Here is a 19,453-nt window from a genome sequence, read left to right on the forward strand (position 1 = left end):
AGTAATATTTATTATTGTCTACCATCCACGCCTTTTTCCATCGCAAAATATAACAAAAAATATCAAATAACAATGTTGTAAAAATAAATTCGTTGTACAAAAACAATATAAATAAATACAAATAATACTAATGGAATGTACATCGGAACGTTTGGAAGCGGCCGTGGAAGACCTATCACGCAAAAAAACAACTTACTTACAGTCCCATAAAGAATATTTAGAAAGCATAAATAATGTAGAGTTGGACGCATCGAGCAATCAGAAGGCCAAGAGATAGGAGGCCGAAAATATATATATATATTTTTTTATACATCACGTCAAACCGATACCACTGCACCTGATGGTAAATGGAGTGGGATGCAATAGAATGTCAAGTGATGATTACCCCTCGACAGTTGACACAATTATGCCGGCCTAAATTAATTTATTCCTCATCTCAAATACGCCCAATAAAAACAAAATATAAATGTGGCAATGATTTTTTCTTAATATAATGGCACCCGATTTGTATGGCAATATTACATAAAATATATAGGAACACAAGTTCACAGTATAACAAAGGAATGTTTTGAACTAAATCGATGTATCGATTAAATCGATTATATTTACATTCGATAAATATTATTTAATAACATAAATACACAAATAGATATTCATATTTAATTGATCATTTTAATAATATTATTATTCCATCTTAACACTTTACGGAAACACATCAAGATGATGCTATATAGCAAAGGAAGTTTTTTATAGCACGTAAACATATTATGACGTCACAATGCCACGGAATATTTACTTTGCGATGTCACATCGCTTTGACGCGTATTAGCCATCATCGAACTAAAGGTGTTTTGGAATGGACACCCTACAAGGACGGGAATCGTGAGCAACAAGATTAGAAATTGTGTTAACTCTACCATATTCCAGAACTCTGAAGAAGAGTTAAGAACTTCCGGCAGTCGAATGTGATTTTCATTGACTTATACATCCTTGAATAAAAAAGTAGCTCTAAATATCTGGAAGTTAGTCACTTACCTGCCTTTACACCTTTCATTCTAACAAGCTACAATACCGTTTGTTACTAACTTCACACTGATCTAATTAAGGTACGCGTACTGATACTAACCTTTATAGATTCGCTGATAAGAGCATTTAGGCGGTGAAATATTAGAAACGCTGTTCGTCCTAGAGACAGGACTCAAAAAATTGATTTGTAATAATTAAATATTATTGATTAAATTGAATATAACATTATCACAAAAAGATAATAACAAAATTAACGGGCTTTTAAAACTAATTAGTTTCGATATAAAATGTCGATTAAGATGCACATTAATGTTACAATCGAGATATTGTAATAATCGAATACTTGCATAATTTATCAGTAATCGTTCACAACTACTTTTATAAACACAATACTTTCTAAATACAGATATTATTATAATACTCCCTTTGTGTATTTTCACATTTTTTTAAGTACATAAATGAAAAGTACACAAGATCCAAAACCCTTTAGACGAAGCGTATGCGATAACATTAATAGTTTATTATGATTTTTTATAACAAATTTAAGTACATTTGCCATAACACATGAATGTTGATGAAAATCAAATAATAAATCCTTTTCGTCAAACATTGTTAATAGCAACCATGGATGCTTAAAAACTTACATTTTTGCTTATGTAACAGTAATGACTTTTAATATTGGAATCACAACAACATTCCAACGCACGGCGTTCAATACCGCGAATAAAAAAAACAGCATTAAATAAAGAAAGAACTAAAGAGAGAAAAGGACAGAAAGACTTTTGATCTGAACACAAGAGACATGTTAAAAAAAAACATTATTATGCCGACCCTAAGCGGTATTGTGTACCGAACGCTATACCACATCAATGTATGCTCTAGGCTTTATATCTTGGTGAGGAGTCCGTCCAGCCCCAGCACTTCTGGTAACTCGATGGCCTCCAGCCGTATCGGAGACGGATTGAACGGGAACTGCACTGAGAATATCACCTTCGAGTCCATCAGGAGGTTTTGCTGTGGAAGGAAGTTATTAAGATCAGGTATTGTTTTTTCTAAATAAGTTACACAAATATCAGTCATATTGATAATTGATAGACGTTTGAATTTTGAATAAACTGGTTTACTATAACAAAGGTACAGATGCTCAGTCATGGCCGGCTTGAAGTTATTTGCGAGTGCCAACAAATGTAAATGGTAGGTATCGTGCCTAACTTCATGCTGGTCATAACTTGATGTTATGTTTATAGGAATGTTAGACATTAAAATTAAACTATTTTTCTGATTTTATCGCGATTTTTATATTTTAACTTTGTCCCAACGTTTCGAAGACTTTGCAGCCTTCGTAACCCAAAATTAATTTTAATTAAAAAAAAACAAGTTTCGTGGTTCAGGAACGGTGGTAGCAGTCAGGTATGTCAAAGATAGCAACCGAGAACAAAAAATTGTTTCGCGGCGATCCCAATTTATTCGCGTGTTCTATAGTGGATGTCCTTACCGGTTCCTTGTCGGCGTTGGTGCCGGCCCTCTCTTGCATCTTCTTCTGTATCTCGTGGATGAACTCCCTCGTCACTTTCACTTCATACTCCTCCGCCGGCGTGTACATGTTCAGGATCTGTGGGGCGTATTATGTTTTCCAGTAATTGAAGTGTTAGGAAATCATAAAACAAAGGTCTTTGGAGGAATTTCTGGTCTATTTCTATCATTGAACGCTGTTGTTTTAGTTGGAACCTAAATTACTGGGTAATTGAAAACGTCTAAAGATTCAAGATAACGAGCGCAGTACTTCAACGGGCCACTGTCATTTCTATAAACTATAATAATCACTTATTTCAATTTGCCGTACCACAGTTATACCAGTACCCAGTATATAGTTACCACAGTTAACTCGAGTCAAGCTGACATGGTAGAACAAGTTACAACTTAACTTATTTAGCTCTGTTGGTTAAATATCGTTTTATTTAGCCGAATATATGTTTTAAGATGTGCACTCACCTTGCAAACCTGCATGGCGGTGAGGTAGTCGCACATGTCGACGGTGCTCTGCACGTCCTGCATGGACTTGCGCGCCTGCAGCAGCTGCACCGCCTGCGTGATCGGCCGCAACACGCTCAGAACCTCTTCAACCTGAGAAAACACAAAGATAATCGATTATGCAAAATTTTAACATAATCGATTACTAAGTTTATTAAATTCAAATCGATTCCAAACATAAAAATCTTTTAACGTTCGTTTGGCGCACCATTGGGTATATTATACATATACTTGTATAATAATATTGTATTGTCAACTTTGTGGCGACAGAGTATAATGAGCTTTCTAATTTGATACTGAGATCATTTTCTTCATTAGGCATAACATTCGATGTTTTTCAGTAATAAATACTTACGCTTTTCTGTCCGTACTCGGCGAGGTGTTCCTTGATCCAGGTCTCCAGGTGGGAGATGTTGTACCTGATCTGCAGGCCCTTGGCCCAACAGCACAGGTCTTTGCGTAGGAGCAACTGGTTCAGACTGTACGCGCAGATGTAGTAGAACAGCTGTAGGAATAATAACCATAGTATAAACATTTTTATTGATTTATTTTACGTTTCAGCGTAATAATGGAAAATATGTGTGATCCTTATTGCATATTTCAATCAGACAAGAACGATTTACATTACGGTGACCTATTTTTAATAAAAATATCATAGACAATATGAATTTGAAATTCGCTTTTCATAGCATGACTTCATTTGTTATTTTATTTTAAACGTAGCCGCTCATATCTGTTAAGCAGTTCACAAAAAGTAACCCAATAAATTTTATAGAAACGATATTATTGTGAGAGTGTAGTACATACTTGTTTGAATATAGTGACCCTTGAATTGAATACAAACGATATTGTGAAAGTGAAGTACCTGTTTGAATATAGTGACCCTCAAGGGCTGGTCGACGGCGTAGGTGTGCAGGTGGTCGTGCACGGCGGAGAGCTCGTGCTTGAGGCGCGCGGGGCCGGCGCCCGCGCCCGGCGGCGGCGCGGCGCGCCCGCCCGGGCCCGACAGCCCGCTGATCTCCTCGTGCTCCAGGATCGCCGGCACGATCAGCCGCTCCAGCTGCCGCTCCAGCAGGTGGATCAGACCTGGCGAGTTGTCAAACTTTATAGTTAACGCTCAATCTTATCCCAATTATTATTATTATTTTCCTTAATATGTTTCTTATTTTTTTAAGTTTTTAATAGTATTAAGATAAGGGACAAAATAAGTTTACCATATTTATGGAGACATTTTCTTCGATTTTAGCTCATAAAAAATAAACCATCGTGGGAGAAGTTCAAAATTCAATGAATGGATTTCCATGTAATAAACATAAAATTCAAATGCCAACCAGATCCCAAAGCACTCTACTTTCAATGCTACAATATCTCCAACTGAGTGATTGTGGTAACTTACCCTGGTATATCCAGACGGCGATGTCGCTAAGCACCTGCCTGTATTCGGACAAGTCAAAGATGCGCAAACACTGCTGGTTCTGGCGCGGTGTGTTCGTCGCCTGGTACACCGCGTCGCCGCTGTACTGACGCAGGTTGTTCAGTAATCTGCAAACCAATTAAGTTTATACTACTGTCATAGAAATTGAGCATACGTACGTACAGTGGAAGCTTATAATTTTTTACTTTACTCTACTGTGTCATAGCTGGGCACGACTCCTCTATTATTGATCAAAGACCTTAGTCGGTAGTCCACCACCCTGACCTATTGCAGGTCAGCAGAGTACAAACAACATACCTTTCTTATACCTTTACCACAGCGCCAGCGATTATATTTAACAAATAATTAACACGTAACTACGAAGAGTCTGAGGCGTGTGCCTTAATTAAAACCTGTGGTCTTCGTGTCAACAATCGATTTATTATTACCAAGGAAGTTGCTGCCGTTTTTTCGGTCAAACCCATACAGCTATAATTGCTCTTACCTTAACATATTCGCGAGCCAAAGAGCGTTGTACTCTATGCTGTCGATCCGCTTCTTGAGGGTTTTCTTGACGCCGGTGCGGACAGCCTTCATCAGCTGGTGCATCTTGGGCTCGTCGTCCACGTGGTCCATGTGCCGCAGCATCATGAACAGGATGTACGCCGGCAGCCCCGGGAGAAGTGCCACCGCCACTTTCGGCTTTAGGTCTGGTGGAAAAAGTCGAGTTTTGGATGTACAAGTTTCACAAGTTTGAAGGCTTTAAATATGACGTCAATCAAAGAGAGATATTTTGATGTATACTGAGTGACACCATAGTGTGATATGCCTGAATAATTCACTATCTCTTCCTCTCTGGCCTTTTGGCACTCAAACGAGTGAATCACCAATAAGAATGTCGTTCCGTAAGCTCCGCCCACATAAATACCTATAAAACATAACAAAATCGATTGCGCCATCATTATAGGAATGGGAATAAAGTGAAAAGAAGGGGGATGGGTGTTTGGCCCTTCGAAAACCTAAACAGCAAACACTTTACATTCTTATTTTATCTTACTCTCTAACAAATTCTACCCCAACCAAGCTCAAAATGCTTATTCCATACCCCGTTAACCTACCTGTAATCAACTTCTTGATAATAACAGCCTCGTCCTGTATCTTGTACTCGAACATGCCTAGGTACTCCCTCTCCTTCTTGCGCGTCACCGGCGCCATCTCCAGCGTGAGTGACGTGTGAGGCACCACCACGGGATCTGGGGACATACATACATAATATCAAGTCTTTTTAGGGGTAGGCAGAGGTGTTATCACATCCACAATTCGCAATGTTAAGCCTCATGTAATAAGGGGGCGATAACTATCATCACTTTCAGCCTTTGTTAGTCCACTTAGCATAGGCCTCCCTAAACGATTCCAGATCACCCAGATGTTAATGCTATAATACTCACAGTATGATATCACGAAATTTAAATGAATTCGATTTGCCGTGTAGTAAGTATTTTATATAAGCGGCGATAGCCTAGTTGTTTGTGGAACGGACTGCCGAGATGAATGTCCGAATCCCAAGGGCACACACCTCTGACTTTTCTAAAATCATGTGTGTATTCTTTGTGAATTTATCGTTCGCTTTAACGGTGAAGGAAAACATCGTGAGGAAACCTGCACATGTGAGAAGTTCTCTATAGGAATTTCGAAGATGTGTGAAGTCTACCAATCCGCACTAGGCCAGCGTGGTGGACTAAGGCCTAATCCCTCTCAGTAGTAGAGGAGCTGCGGTGGGCAAGTATATAATACAGGGCTGATATTATTATTATTAGTAAGTATTTTACCATTTTCCAGTATATCGTTGACGTCATCGACGCCGACTTCCTTCAATTTCATTGCGAGCAATCGGATCTGGTTCTTGTACCGGCGACAGCTCTCCGACAATTTGTCGACACGCTCCTGCAGGTACAATAAAATGAAGAATGAGTTTTATTTCAAGCCACGTGAGAATCAAATAAGAAAAATGGGTAATAATTCAATACCTGAAGAGCCAGGCTTTCCGCCGCCAGTCTGATGATTTCATTCTGTGCAAACTCTTGGTTCTTATTCTTCGGCTCCTGGCTAAGATCCGTGCTCAGTAACCTACAATAAATATGTATTATTGAAACAACTAAAAGTGTTTGGTAATATCAGGTTTCGTTAAGAACTAGCGAAGTTATGACTTGGTTCTAGTAGAACCGGCAGGATTACAGCTTAGTTCTGAAAAGAACCGGCGTGATTACAGCTTGGTTATCAAAAGAACCAGCGTTATTACAGCTTGGTTCTTAAAAGAACCGGCGTGATTACAGATTGGTTATCAAAAGAACCAGCATGATTAAAACTTGGTTCTGAAAAGAACCGGCGTGATTACAGCATGGTTCTGAAAAGAACTAGCGTGATTACAGCTTGGTTCTGAAAAAATCCGGAGTGATTACAGCATGGTTCTGAAAAGAACCTACGTGATTACAGATTTGTTATGAAAAGAACTAGCGTGATTACAGCGTGGTTCTGAAAAGAACCAGCATGATTACAACTTGGTTCTGAAAAGAACCAGCATGATTACAACTTGGTTCTGAAAAGAACCGGCGTGATTACAGCATGGTTCTGAAAAGAACCTACGTGATTACAGATTTGTTATGAAAAGAACTAGCGTGATTACAGCTTGGTTCTGAAAAGAACCGGCGTGATTACAGCATGGTTCTGAAAAGAACCTACGTGATTACAGCTTGTTTCTGAAAAGAACTAGCGTGATTACAACTTGGTTCTGAAAAGAACCGGCGTGATTACAACTTGGTTCTGAAAAGAGTCGGCGTGATTACAGATTGGTTATCAAAAGAACAAGCATGATTACAACTTGGTTCTGAAAAGGACCAGCATGATTACAACTTGGTTCTGAAAAGAACCGGCGTGATTACAGCATGGTTCTGAAAAGAACCTACGTGATTACAGATTTGTTATGAAAAGAACTAGCGTGATTACAGCTTGGTTCTGAAAAGAACCGGCGTGATTACAGCATGGTTCTGAAAAGAACCTACGTGATTACAACTTGGTTCTGAAAAGAACTAGCGTGATTACAACTTGGTTCTGAAAAGAACCGACGTGATTACAGCTTGGTTCTGAAAAGAACCGGGGTGATTACAGATTGGTTATCAAAAGAACCAGCATGATGTAAACTTGGTTCTGAAAAGAACCGGCGTGATTACAGCATGGTTCTGAAAAGAACTAGCGTGATTACAGCTTGGTTCTGAAAAAAACCAGCATGATTACAACTTGGTTCTGAAAAGAACCAGCATGATTACAACTTGGTTCTGAAAAGAACCGGCGTGATTACAGCATGGTTCTGAAAAGAACTATCGTGATTACAGCTTGGTTCTGAAAAAAACCAGCATGATTACAACTTGGTTCTGAAAAGAACCAGCATGATTACAACTTGATTCTGAAAAGAACCGGCGTGATTACAGCATGGTTCTGAAAAGAACCTAAGTGATTACAGATTTGTTATGAAAAGAACTAGCGTGATTACAGTGTGGTTCTGTAAAGAACCAGCATGATTACAACTTGGTTCTGAAAAGAACCGGCGTGATTACAGCATGGTTCTGAAAAGAACCGGCGTGATTACAGCATGGTTCTGAAAAGAACCTAAGTGATTACAGATTTGTTATGAAAAGAACTAGCGTGATTACAGTGTGGTTCTGTAAAGAACCAGCATGATTACAACTTGGTTCTGAAAAGAACCGGCGTGATTACAGCATGGTTCTGAAAAGAACCGGCGTGATTACAGCATGGTTCTGAAAAGAACCTACGTGATTACAGATTGGTTATCAAAAGAACCAGCGTGATTACAGCGTGGTTCTGAAAAGAACCTACGTGATTACAGCATGGTTCTAAAAAGAACCTACGTGATTACAGATTTGTTATGAAAAGAACCAGCGTGATTATAGCTTGGTTATCAAAACAACCTGCGGGATTACAGCTTGGTTCTGAAAAGAACCAGCGTCATTACAGCTTGGTTCTGAAAAGAACCGGCGTGATTACAGCATGGTTCTGAAAACAACCAGAGTGCTTACAGATTGGTTATTAAAAGAACCAGCGTGATTACAGCTTGGTCCTGAAAAGAACCGGCGTGATGACAGCATGGTTCTGAAAAGAACCTACGTTATTACAGATTGGATATCAAAAGAACCAGCGTGATTACAGCTTGGTCCTGAAAAGAACCGGCGTGATTACAGCTTGGTTTTGAAAAAAACCGGCGTGATTACAGCTTGGTTTTGGTAGTTCTGAAAAATACTGATAGTCATAATAAGTTCTAAAAAGTTGATAGCTTCAAAGAGGTAGTAGTTACATTGAGCTTTGAAAAGAGCTAATAGCTACAATAAACCCTGTGAAGGGCTAATGCTTATAAGCTGGTAGTTACAATGGGCTCCGAAAAGAGCCCGTGATTACAATGAGCTCTTGGCTACAATGCGTAGATGGTTACAATGAAAACAGCTCATGACTATAACCAGTTGGTGAACAAAGTGAGCCCTCAAAAGAGCTGCTAAATAAAGAAAGTTTGTGATTACAATGAGTTTTGAAAATAGCTGATAGCTACAATGAGCTGGTGGTTACAATTAGTTTTAGAAGAGCTCATGGCCTCAATGAGCTGATGATACATAAATAAATAGATAGATACAATGCGCTTTGAAATAGCTAATGGACGCAACAAGCTTGTAGAGTCTTGTAAAAATCTTAAGTCATTGTAAGAATTACGGATGTGCGAATAGGAGAGTATAGTTAAATGATTACATCTCATTTTTTATTATAGGAAATCCATATTTGTATTGCTTTATTTTTGCTATGGTTTACTTATTATGTATGCTTGAATTACGCGCACATATTTTTGTAATAATTTTAATAAGCATGCTTACGAAACACCTGTTTCTTTGAAAGAACAGATTCGTGGTTATAAGTACTCATATTCGTAGATCAGCCAACTATGCCACTAGTAGGTCAAGTTAAGGCACAAGAGGTCCAAATAAACATATTTTGGACTTCAAGCCACAATTCACACTACCAAAGTTTATTCCAACGCTTTAATAAATAACAATAATAATAAATCACAGCTAGCATTATAATCAACAATTATTTACACATTTTATACTATACGCAAAATAGAAAATGTTAAATCTATGAATATATTTTTTGCAATAAATATAGATTTAAGTGGTTCATTGAGATCATGCCAATATCTTCTCAAATTGCGAGCTTCGTCGTTGCTGAAAGAGATCAAATTATGACGCATGATGTAGAAAAGCCTATTTACTTCCGAAGAAACCCACATAAAAACCAGCGAAATGTATAAAAAAAATCGTGTGTGACTCTTAACCACCATGCATGATGATATCTCACACGTTTGTTAATGCAGATCTCCCACAGGACGTCTTATTACGTCATAATAAAAAAGAAACACTAACATTTAAAAAAAAATACATTTCCATTATAAAATACCACCAGAAAAACAAGCTAGGTCTCTCTCTCTCATTTTTTCTTACTGACTATTCTCAATTTAAAAATATATCCTTCTTAAAACAATATTATGTGGTCGGACTTACTTCTGATACTTCTCGTTCTCCTCTCGAAGTCTGTCAATTTCAGATTTCGCTTTCGATATGTGATCCGAATAGAATTTCTTCTCGGCTAATAACTCCTCTTGTAATTGCCTGTAAATGCATAATAAGATAAAATACTCTATGAAAACTATTTTTTACATTTGTCGTCTGAAAGGATAAACAACGGTTCAAACTAGTAGAGACTGAATACTCTGCCTACTATGCCAATGGGAAGATACTTTTTATTTAAGGAAAGGAGTTACGTTAATGACTGAGCAAAATTTTTATAATTATTATCTATGAAAGCTTACGAACCTATTAATGCCCTTCTGCGCTTCGTAGGCGGTAGCCAGCTCACCATCTTCGTTAATGATGTCGACATCGGAGCCGTAGTTAGAAGATGCCAAAGATTTCAGGTTCACCGTCTAAATACGACGTAGGAATTTACAAAAATGATTATTAGATACTTTCATGTTAGTATTACATTAAAATGTATTTTTACAAGGTTTAATAGTACAGTATGGCATGGTGGTTGGTGTTAAACAATTATATCATGCAAAAAAATATGAATATGGAAAAAAAGATGCCACATTTATTATTAGTTTATTTTAAAATAATTTATAAAATTGTATTTAAATAGAAAAAAAAACTACTACTTTCTCGTAGATAAAAAGTTACAGTGAAAAAACAAAAAGAAAAAACTTCGATTCTATGTAGAATAGGGTCCCGTTATTAAACTGATGTTAATATAAACGTCGTTTTATAAACAAAACCTCTGGACGTAATATCACGTCACGAAAAAAAAATATGTTAAAAATTTGGAATCATGAAGGATGATATAAAAATACATTATTAGCACACAATATTATCAAACTATTATTTTTATGAGCTAGGTATGGCAAAATAAACAAAGCCGGGTGAAGCCGTGTGACGTATACTAGTTACTCACAACGTTCTTGAGCGCTTGGAACCATGGTTTCTGCGCATAAAATATTTATTGAGTTAACAAGTAGAAATATACTAGTTGAAAATGGGAACTGATAATATGAATCTTTTTAAATGATATGCCGCAGTAAATGCTGTTATATTTATCCTAAGACTTGTTTAAATCTAGCAAAAAAATATATAATATGTAAAAAAAACCCTGCTCGATCGGTGATAGTATTTTTAGGTGACTACATTTAGTACTATTTATGTTATCCAATTTGAAAATTATAAAACAGCATAATTACTCTATTATGGAAATCTAATTTAATTAAATACTAGATATAATAATTGGTATACATTTTTTTTTGTATAGTTTTAGTAATACTATTGGCCTGAAATATTATATGCTTGTATCGGATCGAACAGGGGTTTTTACATATTTGCACAATAACAAAACGTTCAATTTCGATCGGATATTGATGTCGCCAAAATGCAAAACGTCTATAGCCGTCAGATGTGACGCACTACACATTCAAGCTTCATTATCATAGCACAAACTAATACCTGGTTTTGACAATAATAGAAATTGCTACGAAACCGTGGCGTATCCATGTACAGGGTTTTCGATATTTTCACACCGGACAAAGTCATATCTATTTTCAACGATTTTTTTTTATTTCACTAATTAAAATCACTGAACTATTTATATTGCACACATCACTCTTTTATTATTAGTATCATCAGTCTTTATGTTTATACGAACAAATGAGCGAGAGCTTGGGTCCAAAAGTGATATCCAACTAGTATAAATACATTAAAAACATTATCATTTAACTTTTATGTCACGGTTTCCTGGAAACTGTCACTTGCAACTTGCAGCATGACGTGTAAAGACGTTCAAACAAAACAAACTAAACAAAAGAAAAACAAATGTACACAGTCGAATAAACGAAAATATTTTTCTTTTTTACTAATAATGACACTCGTATTGGCTCGTTCTTTTATAAAATAGCTCCATTTCTATTCTCTACTACTATTGGCTGTGTGGTATCAATCATTATAATTTCTATGCCTTACAATACATGAAAAACATTCAACAGTTAAAATATACCCATAAGCGCTTATTAATTGAGTCTAACTTCCAAAAGCAATTTAACTTTGTTACAGACAGTCACACCAAAATATTCTCTATTGGTTAACTAGAGCAAACATTTTTTATCAAATCAATATTTATCCAGAGATAACGATAACAGATGATTTTTCTTGATTGCGTTTGTTTGCGAAAGTAATATGTTCTATTTAGATTCTAGATACCTTTGGAAAGAAATCCATATTTTGTATTGAACTACTCATATCTATGAAGTTAAAATAAAGAAGCAAGATTTTTTTGGATACGGCAAATCTACTACCTCTTGGTAAAAACATAATTAAAAAATAATGATCAGCAAACATCATTGAGTCATACGATTTTTTAGTTCGCTTTTCAGACCAGATGCAATTTTGCATTATCATTTTGAATTAAGTGGCCCAAAACTATTCTCAAATTTCTCATTTATATTGTAAACATATTAATTTAATTACGCGCTTAAAATTTGACAGATTTCGATAATAATTGGTGGATATTTTATATGTCATTTTAGTAATGTTTAAATTAAAGTATGATAGTCTTAAAATTATACGAAACTGTCAATCAAAAGTGCCGTTATAACTGAAAAACGGCGAGCCACTTTACGTAACTATATTGACAACCGCCATATAAAATATCAATAATACAATATAACCAATGACTAACCTGATTAGAGAGAACACTCTTGAGCTGCACGCACTCGTCCCTCCTCCTGTCCAGTTCCTTCTGCATTATGGTTAATTGTTCTGTGAAAAAATCAACTTTTAAGACCATCGGGCAGTACCTGACGCGCAATAGGACTACATAAGAATTATTTTAGACGTGGTTCTTTACATTTTTGTGAATATATCTCTTTTAAATACAAGCATGTCGGCTGTAGCTCTACATGAGTCGTTTTATCACGTTTTTGTAACGCCTTTATTATGCAAAATTAGTTTTGTTGTAGTCGACATTTAAAAAATTGGGTATATATTTAATTATTCTATTTAAAGCTGTAACAACTTTATGCTATCCATGTCCAACTGTTACAGCAGTTCCAGCTGTTCCAGTATTTACAGCTGTATACTCACCCATCACCTCCTTAGAGACATGAGTGGAGTCTCCCGCGGCGCGCAGCCGGTCCAGGTGTTCGCGCAGCTTCTTGTTTTCTATCTCCAGCTCTTCCAGCTTGAAGCGGTCTGTGCTTGGGTTCGAAGGGGGGGATGACAGGCGGTCTGCGGGGACGAGAAGCGATTAGTATTACAAGCAGTGTTATGTGGTATGACATTAAATTATGATTATATTTTTCTTTCAACTATGTACGTATTTAAGTGGTATGGAAGAAGTTAATGGGTATTGCTTTTTTATGTCTACTGAAAGTTATTAAAATTAAGAAAAAAATCAAAATTACACTCAAGTTAATGCATCAAATTGTAATAATTTGTATTGGTCCTTCGAACCCTTACTACCAATTTTGGTTAATGCGAATCAAAAATAATCATAACGCGATTCTAGTTGGACACGGGCTGCTCAAGACCGGCATGGTTGGCGCTCACTTGAAGAAGCTTAAGTTCAGCAGTGGTAAGTGAATTGATTGTATTTAAGCAGTTTAAGCAAAACTATGTATATTTTTATTTTTCTAGATACAAATGGTTAGAATAAAACCTACACACATTTTAAGACTATTGGGAGAATCAATATGCAATTAAAAATGTACTAAAGACACGACTTACTCATAAGCCTCTCCTCCAAGTCCGCGGCTCGCTTCGCGGTCCTCGATAGTTCGCTCTGTAGAGCTGATATTCTGTTCTGCATGCGCAACACCAGCCCGGCATCTGCGATCTATTAGAACAGCAACAATAACAAGACATGAGTATTCTAACCCTTATAGTAGAGGAAACCTGGGCCCAGCAGTGGCATAATATATAAAATTCAGTATTATTATTGATCTATATAATAAGGTATTCACAAGATATTGTGTAGGACGAAGCGCAATGAATCACACGTAAAACGAGACTGATATTTATTAGGACGGTAGATCGAGAACAGGCCGGGTCGCGCTACCCTGGACTCCTTTATAAATATTTCTATACTACATTATACAATATAGGTATACACCAATTATAAACATTATTATTTTCGACCCCTATCACATCATGGGCTGGATTACACAGGCGAAAAATGGATACGCTGGTTGCACCGCTTCCTAACCCTTCGGGGATAACGGCTTGAAGTGTATGAGTATTATTAAAATCGTGAATATAGTGCTGGATTATGCAAAAAATAATCTGAACTATCCGGAAAATTTCTTTAAATTTTATAGCATACTTGGAGCCTCTTCATCTATATAAATAAAAATGAATCACCGAAATGTTTGTACGCATATAGCTTCCAAACGACTGCACCAAATTGGATAAATCTTTCTTTTATGTTTTCATTATTGTATGGAGAAAAAAAAATAGCAAATATTTAAAAATCACAGAAAAATGAGTGTGTGAATGAGATAGAAGAAAAAATATGGCGGTACGAAGTTCGCCGGGTCAGCTAGTTTACAATAATAGACGATCAAGTCTTAAATACTTACCGGCATGGGTCCATTGTGTGAGCCGGCGGACCAGTTAACGGCCTCGAGTGCGGGCCGCGTCGTCTCCACCGATCTGACTGAGCCATACCCGTAGTCCTGACAACAGAAATATTACCTCGCCATGTAAAGATCGAATAATTATTGGAAGGAGATAAATTGATAGTAGGACCAACAACAAAAAAATTTAGAAAACCACGTTTCTTTTGAACCGAAGAGCAATTCAAAGAGAATACTCATATAACACTATTATTTTTTTTAAATTACAGGCCGAGTCCGTTACGATTTCAGTGAAATATCTTAGGGATACATGGTTACAAAGGATTTAATTGTACAACATAGATATTTCTTTTGAAACATCAAAAACATACGATTTATACTGATATGATATTAATATAATCAAACAATAAATCTACACTGTTATATAAAGCTGAAGAGTTTGTTTGTTTGAACGTGCTAATCTCAGGAACTAACCAACAAATCAATGAAATTTGGTGTGGAGACAGTTCGAGACCTTGGGAAGGACATAGGCTACTTTTACCCCGGGGAAATATATAGCGGAACTTTTATAACGACAAATTCTTATGACATTAATTATATACTATAGTGAATTACTCACATCTTCTACCGTAGTTTCTTGCTGCGAGTTATTGCTGGCATCGGAGAGCGACCTCCTGTGTTCTTTGGTCGGCGGCGCCCTAAAATAACAATATTACTACTATATAATCATATCAATCCATTAAACCTACTCATACACTAAATTTAATTTGATACTGATTGTATTATCTGTGGAAGCCTTTGCATAATCTGTACACAATGAAATAATAATATGAATCCATCTGTGGATGCTGAATTAAATTAATAAAATTTAAATCTGCAATACGTAATGAATTTATTTATTCCTTTGTTTATAGGTATATTCATTATCCAGAGCTTTTTGTGGAGGCACACCGGGGACACGCATTACCCCAAAGGAGATGTCCAAAATATCGAAACAATTGCCATTTAAAAGTACAGGAACGGGGGGGTACAAAAAATTATGGACTTAAAACTTTCGAGAATTAGCGTGTCCCCAAAAAAGAAGTGACAATAAAAGGCCGGGTTTATCATGAGCATATACAAATATTAATATGATCATTACTTCTTCATACAAATTTTATTATAAGTTATATAAAAACCTTTGCAGTGTGTCGATCCGCTCCTGCAGCTCGTACTGTGAGGACAATAACTTCTGTCGACTCTGTCTTTCCGCCTCTAGTTCTGCGCTCAACGCGTTCTTCTCTATCTCATGCTGTTTATCTCTTTCTGAAATGGAGTAAATTAGTGTTTAGATTCAACTCAAACGTTTTAACAATCTAGAAACAACAGTTTAAACAAATATAGATGGTTGTTAAGGTAAATGACTTATAAATTAAACTGGTTTAAAAAAAAAAAATTCTAATAAGAAAAAACAAGAAAATTGCTGACGTGGCCATACAACCGTCATTATGTTGATGGGTAAGGAAATTGTATGGCTAGTGGATTTAAAAAGGGTACATAAGGATAATTATTAGTGAGGAATATACTATACTTCTTCCTTAAGAAAGGTCATTTGTACATAACGAGTCCTGATTTATTTCCTTTTATACACATCATCCCCTCAAGAAAATATTGTAAATGTGTCAACAATATTTTTTCTGATTCCTCAATTTTTGAGATAAATCGAAAAAAGCGAATGGGATCGTTTATTGAAAATGGTGATTAGACAATATGCGACATTGTTCCATAAACAGACAGAGAAATACGCGCTTCCTTTTGCATTGCAAGCAGTCAGAGGAAACTGCCGTGACCCACAATAATCCCCTTCTTGTAACCCTTTCTGCTTCGATCTCAACTTGAGACAAGGGCTTTAAATTTACATAAATAGATGCGTAACAGCTTTTCGGACGGTTAGTTAAAATGTCGACGGCCCTCCATTGAAAAAAAAAAATGTTAATTACATGTTGTTATTATGATAGATATCGAGTCCACAAGGTTATTTGACGGCAACTTCAGATCAAACTAGAAGACTATCAAACCCTGTACCTATTTGATGACCTACTTCATTGTTATTCTGTACTACCTTTCCAAAACTGCGCTCTGTTTTCGAACTCTGACCTACTTTATTGTTGTCCTGTACTACCTTTCCAAAACTGCGCTCTGTTCTCGAACTCTCTCGCCCACAGCACGTGTGCGTGGTTTTCGTCTTCAAACGACACTTTCTTAGCTTCCGGCGCCATTGTTTCAGTTATCAACATTGTACATTCACATTCAGATCATTATATCACATAGTCCACACTTTAGTAAAACATTTCTAACGCCACTTGTAAATTTGACTTATGGATGTTGATTATATGTGTTTTGATTTAGACGATTTTATTTTCGGCCGTTTAATAATATTGTGTTTGATTCATTTATTTCACAGCAATCTTTACAGAGAACAGTTTATTATTTTGAAAAACGTTACACACACGTCAACCAAAACTGTATAATTTATCAACTAACTACAACCCGCGCAATGACATGTCCGAATACAAAATGATCTTGCAAAGTGTTTACATATCCTATTTTTTGTCAAAAACTGTTTTATCTACTATGTAAACAACAACGTAAAGTTTATCGAACTTTCTTCACTATATTATTATAAGACAGCACTTTTATTCTTCTACTATATTTTTATATAATATCACTTCACAAAAAATCACAGTAAATCCATCGCTTTCTTTGATTTACGTAAAAGTTCCATTATTACACAAAAACATATATCTTTTTGACACGTACTAGTGGCGTCAGTGTTGATGTTACCGCAATGATTAATTTAAGGAATTCTATGATATAACTACTTGCTTTGGTATCGATATGTCATAACATTTTTGGAAAAGTCTACTACATTTTTCAATGTAAATAAAATAAACATGACAGTGTGGCAGTTTTGATGGTAATTTATATTTTATTGAGTCGACTAACAGCTTGTAAAATAAATGAAATCTTTACGAAATAATAATTTTGCCAAATTACGCCTAATTCAAGCCTTTTATCCTCCAAGGGGTGCGACGCGCAACTGGAGCACCTATTTTTCAGCCGAGTGCATTCTGTCGCATCATGTGATAGAGTGAAAGCTTATCCTTATATCAAGTATAAATTCCTGACGCCGGGCTAATACTGATTAAAAACTTTGCTCGACTCAAGAATCGAACCGGAGACCTCAGCTTTGCAGTCGTACCATAATACAACTATGCCACCGCCTCAGTCAGAAGATCAGAAATGAATCATGAAAACATTTCTATTTGACAGCTTTGATACTCCACTTCTCTTTATCGAATACCCAGACCTTTTCCATGATAACATAATTTCCACACGACCGCAACATCGATAATAGCGAAAACTAATTACTGGCTATATCTTGCACGCATATCACTGTTATCACCCCTTATCATATCACTTTTATACAATCTACATTAAAAATATGCATTAAATAATTCAAGGTACTCGCAGTCTTATCATTCCGAATTTACCAAGGGTGGAATTAAATGCTGTGACTATTATCATAGAGGTGGCCCACGGGCTAGGTAGAAGCCTATAATATATTCCAATATTATTATCATGTATGTTGCCGCGTATGGTAGCCGCCTACTCCGGTGTGCATGGGAGAAATACGCGACCTAGTATGACTCTTAAAATTAAACTATTTTACTGCGATATCCGAAAAATAGTTTAATTTTAATGTCTAACATTCGCGAAAACATAGGAAATAATTTTGTATGACTCTTGTCTGAGCATACTATAGAATGTAAATATGTGCCTGCACTTACAGTTCTTGTCAAAATGACGATTTGTTTATATTATTTACACGTCTGTTTACCCCGTGAGAACTTACGCTTCCGACGCTTTTTAACTACGTGTTCTCCAAGTATTGACGATATTGCGAGATCTCGCGAGATTGGATTCATGGTCTCGTAAGATCGGGATAAGGTCTAAAATCTCGCGAGATTGCATTCCCTAGGCGGTACTATCAAAAGAAACAATTCCCGATTGCCTAGCGTTCACTACGCGTTGTATTTGCGGCAGAAGAATGTCGTAAGTTCGTTTAGAAACGTTGTGTATGTACGCCTTTAGTTACAATACTAACCTTCGATTGCCAACTCGAAATGCTCCTTATTACTTCTCAACTCGTTGGCGAGCTTCTCACTTTCCTCTTCCCATAAATCTTTGTCTTTCTTGTATTGCTTTTCTATCTCTTTCTTTTCCTCTATAAGCCTCTTGTTGCTGTCTCGCTCGCTCGTCAGCTCGGCCTGCAGAGCGCTGATCAGACTGTCCTTGTCTGTGTTGTCCACTTTCAAAGTCTTGAACTCTATTTCAACCAGCTTGAGGACTTCGAGTTTGGCTCTGCAAGGGAAACACAAGGATCAGTATATGAAAAATACTAAAATTGTGTTGTAAATACAAAAAAATAATATGGGCACACACAACAAAAAATGGTTATCATAAAAATTTGATCGCTCTGTAGGTATCGAACCCACGTTCTATTAATTCTTATGTTTACGCGACTGTTAGACATTAAAATTAAACTATTTTTCGGATTTTATCGCGGTTTTTTATATTTTAGTTTTCTCGCGACGTTTCGAAGACTTTGCAGCCTTCATGGTCACGGGGGGGACTATCTTCTCTATCTATCTATCTTCTGTTCCACAGCATGAAAAAGAGAGAGATATACATATACAGCCCTTAAATATCCGCCT

General features: G+C 36.5%; 1 protein-coding gene across 3 annotated transcripts in view; it reads right to left on the reverse strand.

Annotated features, from left to right (window-relative positions):
• Positions 1–849: 849 nt before the first annotated feature.
• The window catches only part of LOC115449243 (unconventional myosin-Va), a 46,251-nt gene continuing 27,647 nt past the window's right edge, over positions 850–19,453 (reverse strand). For 2 of the 3 annotated variants that reach the window (XM_030177001.2, XM_037440218.1), the window contains 20 exons: positions 18,844–19,100; positions 15,875–16,001; positions 15,316–15,394; positions 14,700–14,795; positions 13,849–13,957; positions 13,207–13,350; positions 12,803–12,882; positions 11,033–11,062; positions 10,399–10,508; positions 10,087–10,194; positions 6,499–6,598; positions 6,301–6,415; positions 5,590–5,724; positions 4,977–5,181; positions 4,454–4,599; positions 3,923–4,143; positions 3,413–3,562; positions 3,019–3,150; positions 2,522–2,638; positions 850–2,040 (listed from right to left, as the gene is read on the reverse strand). In XM_030177001.2, coding sequence (XP_030032861.2) covers positions 1,912–2,040; positions 2,522–2,638; positions 3,019–3,150; positions 3,413–3,562; positions 3,923–4,143; positions 4,454–4,599; positions 4,977–5,181; positions 5,590–5,724; positions 6,301–6,415; positions 6,499–6,598; positions 10,087–10,194; positions 10,399–10,508; positions 11,033–11,062; positions 12,803–12,882; positions 13,207–13,350; positions 13,849–13,957; positions 14,700–14,795; positions 15,316–15,394; positions 15,875–16,001; positions 18,844–19,100 — 2,590 coding nt within the window. In that variant the 3' untranslated portion in view covers positions 850–1,911. The remainder of the gene's footprint in view (positions 2,041–2,521; positions 2,639–3,018; positions 3,151–3,412; positions 3,563–3,922; positions 4,144–4,453; positions 4,600–4,976; positions 5,182–5,589; positions 5,725–6,300; positions 6,416–6,498; positions 6,599–10,086; positions 10,195–10,398; positions 10,509–11,032; positions 11,063–12,802; positions 12,883–13,206; positions 13,351–13,848; positions 13,958–14,699; positions 14,796–15,315; positions 15,395–15,874; positions 16,002–18,843; positions 19,101–19,453) is intronic. The other variant, XM_037440217.1, reaches the window with a different exon arrangement.

This window comes from Manduca sexta, chromosome 18 (assembly GCF_014839805.1).
Source record: "Manduca sexta isolate Smith_Timp_Sample1 chromosome 18, JHU_Msex_v1.0, whole genome shotgun sequence".
Taxonomy (NCBI): domain Eukaryota; kingdom Metazoa; phylum Arthropoda; class Insecta; order Lepidoptera; family Sphingidae; genus Manduca; species Manduca sexta.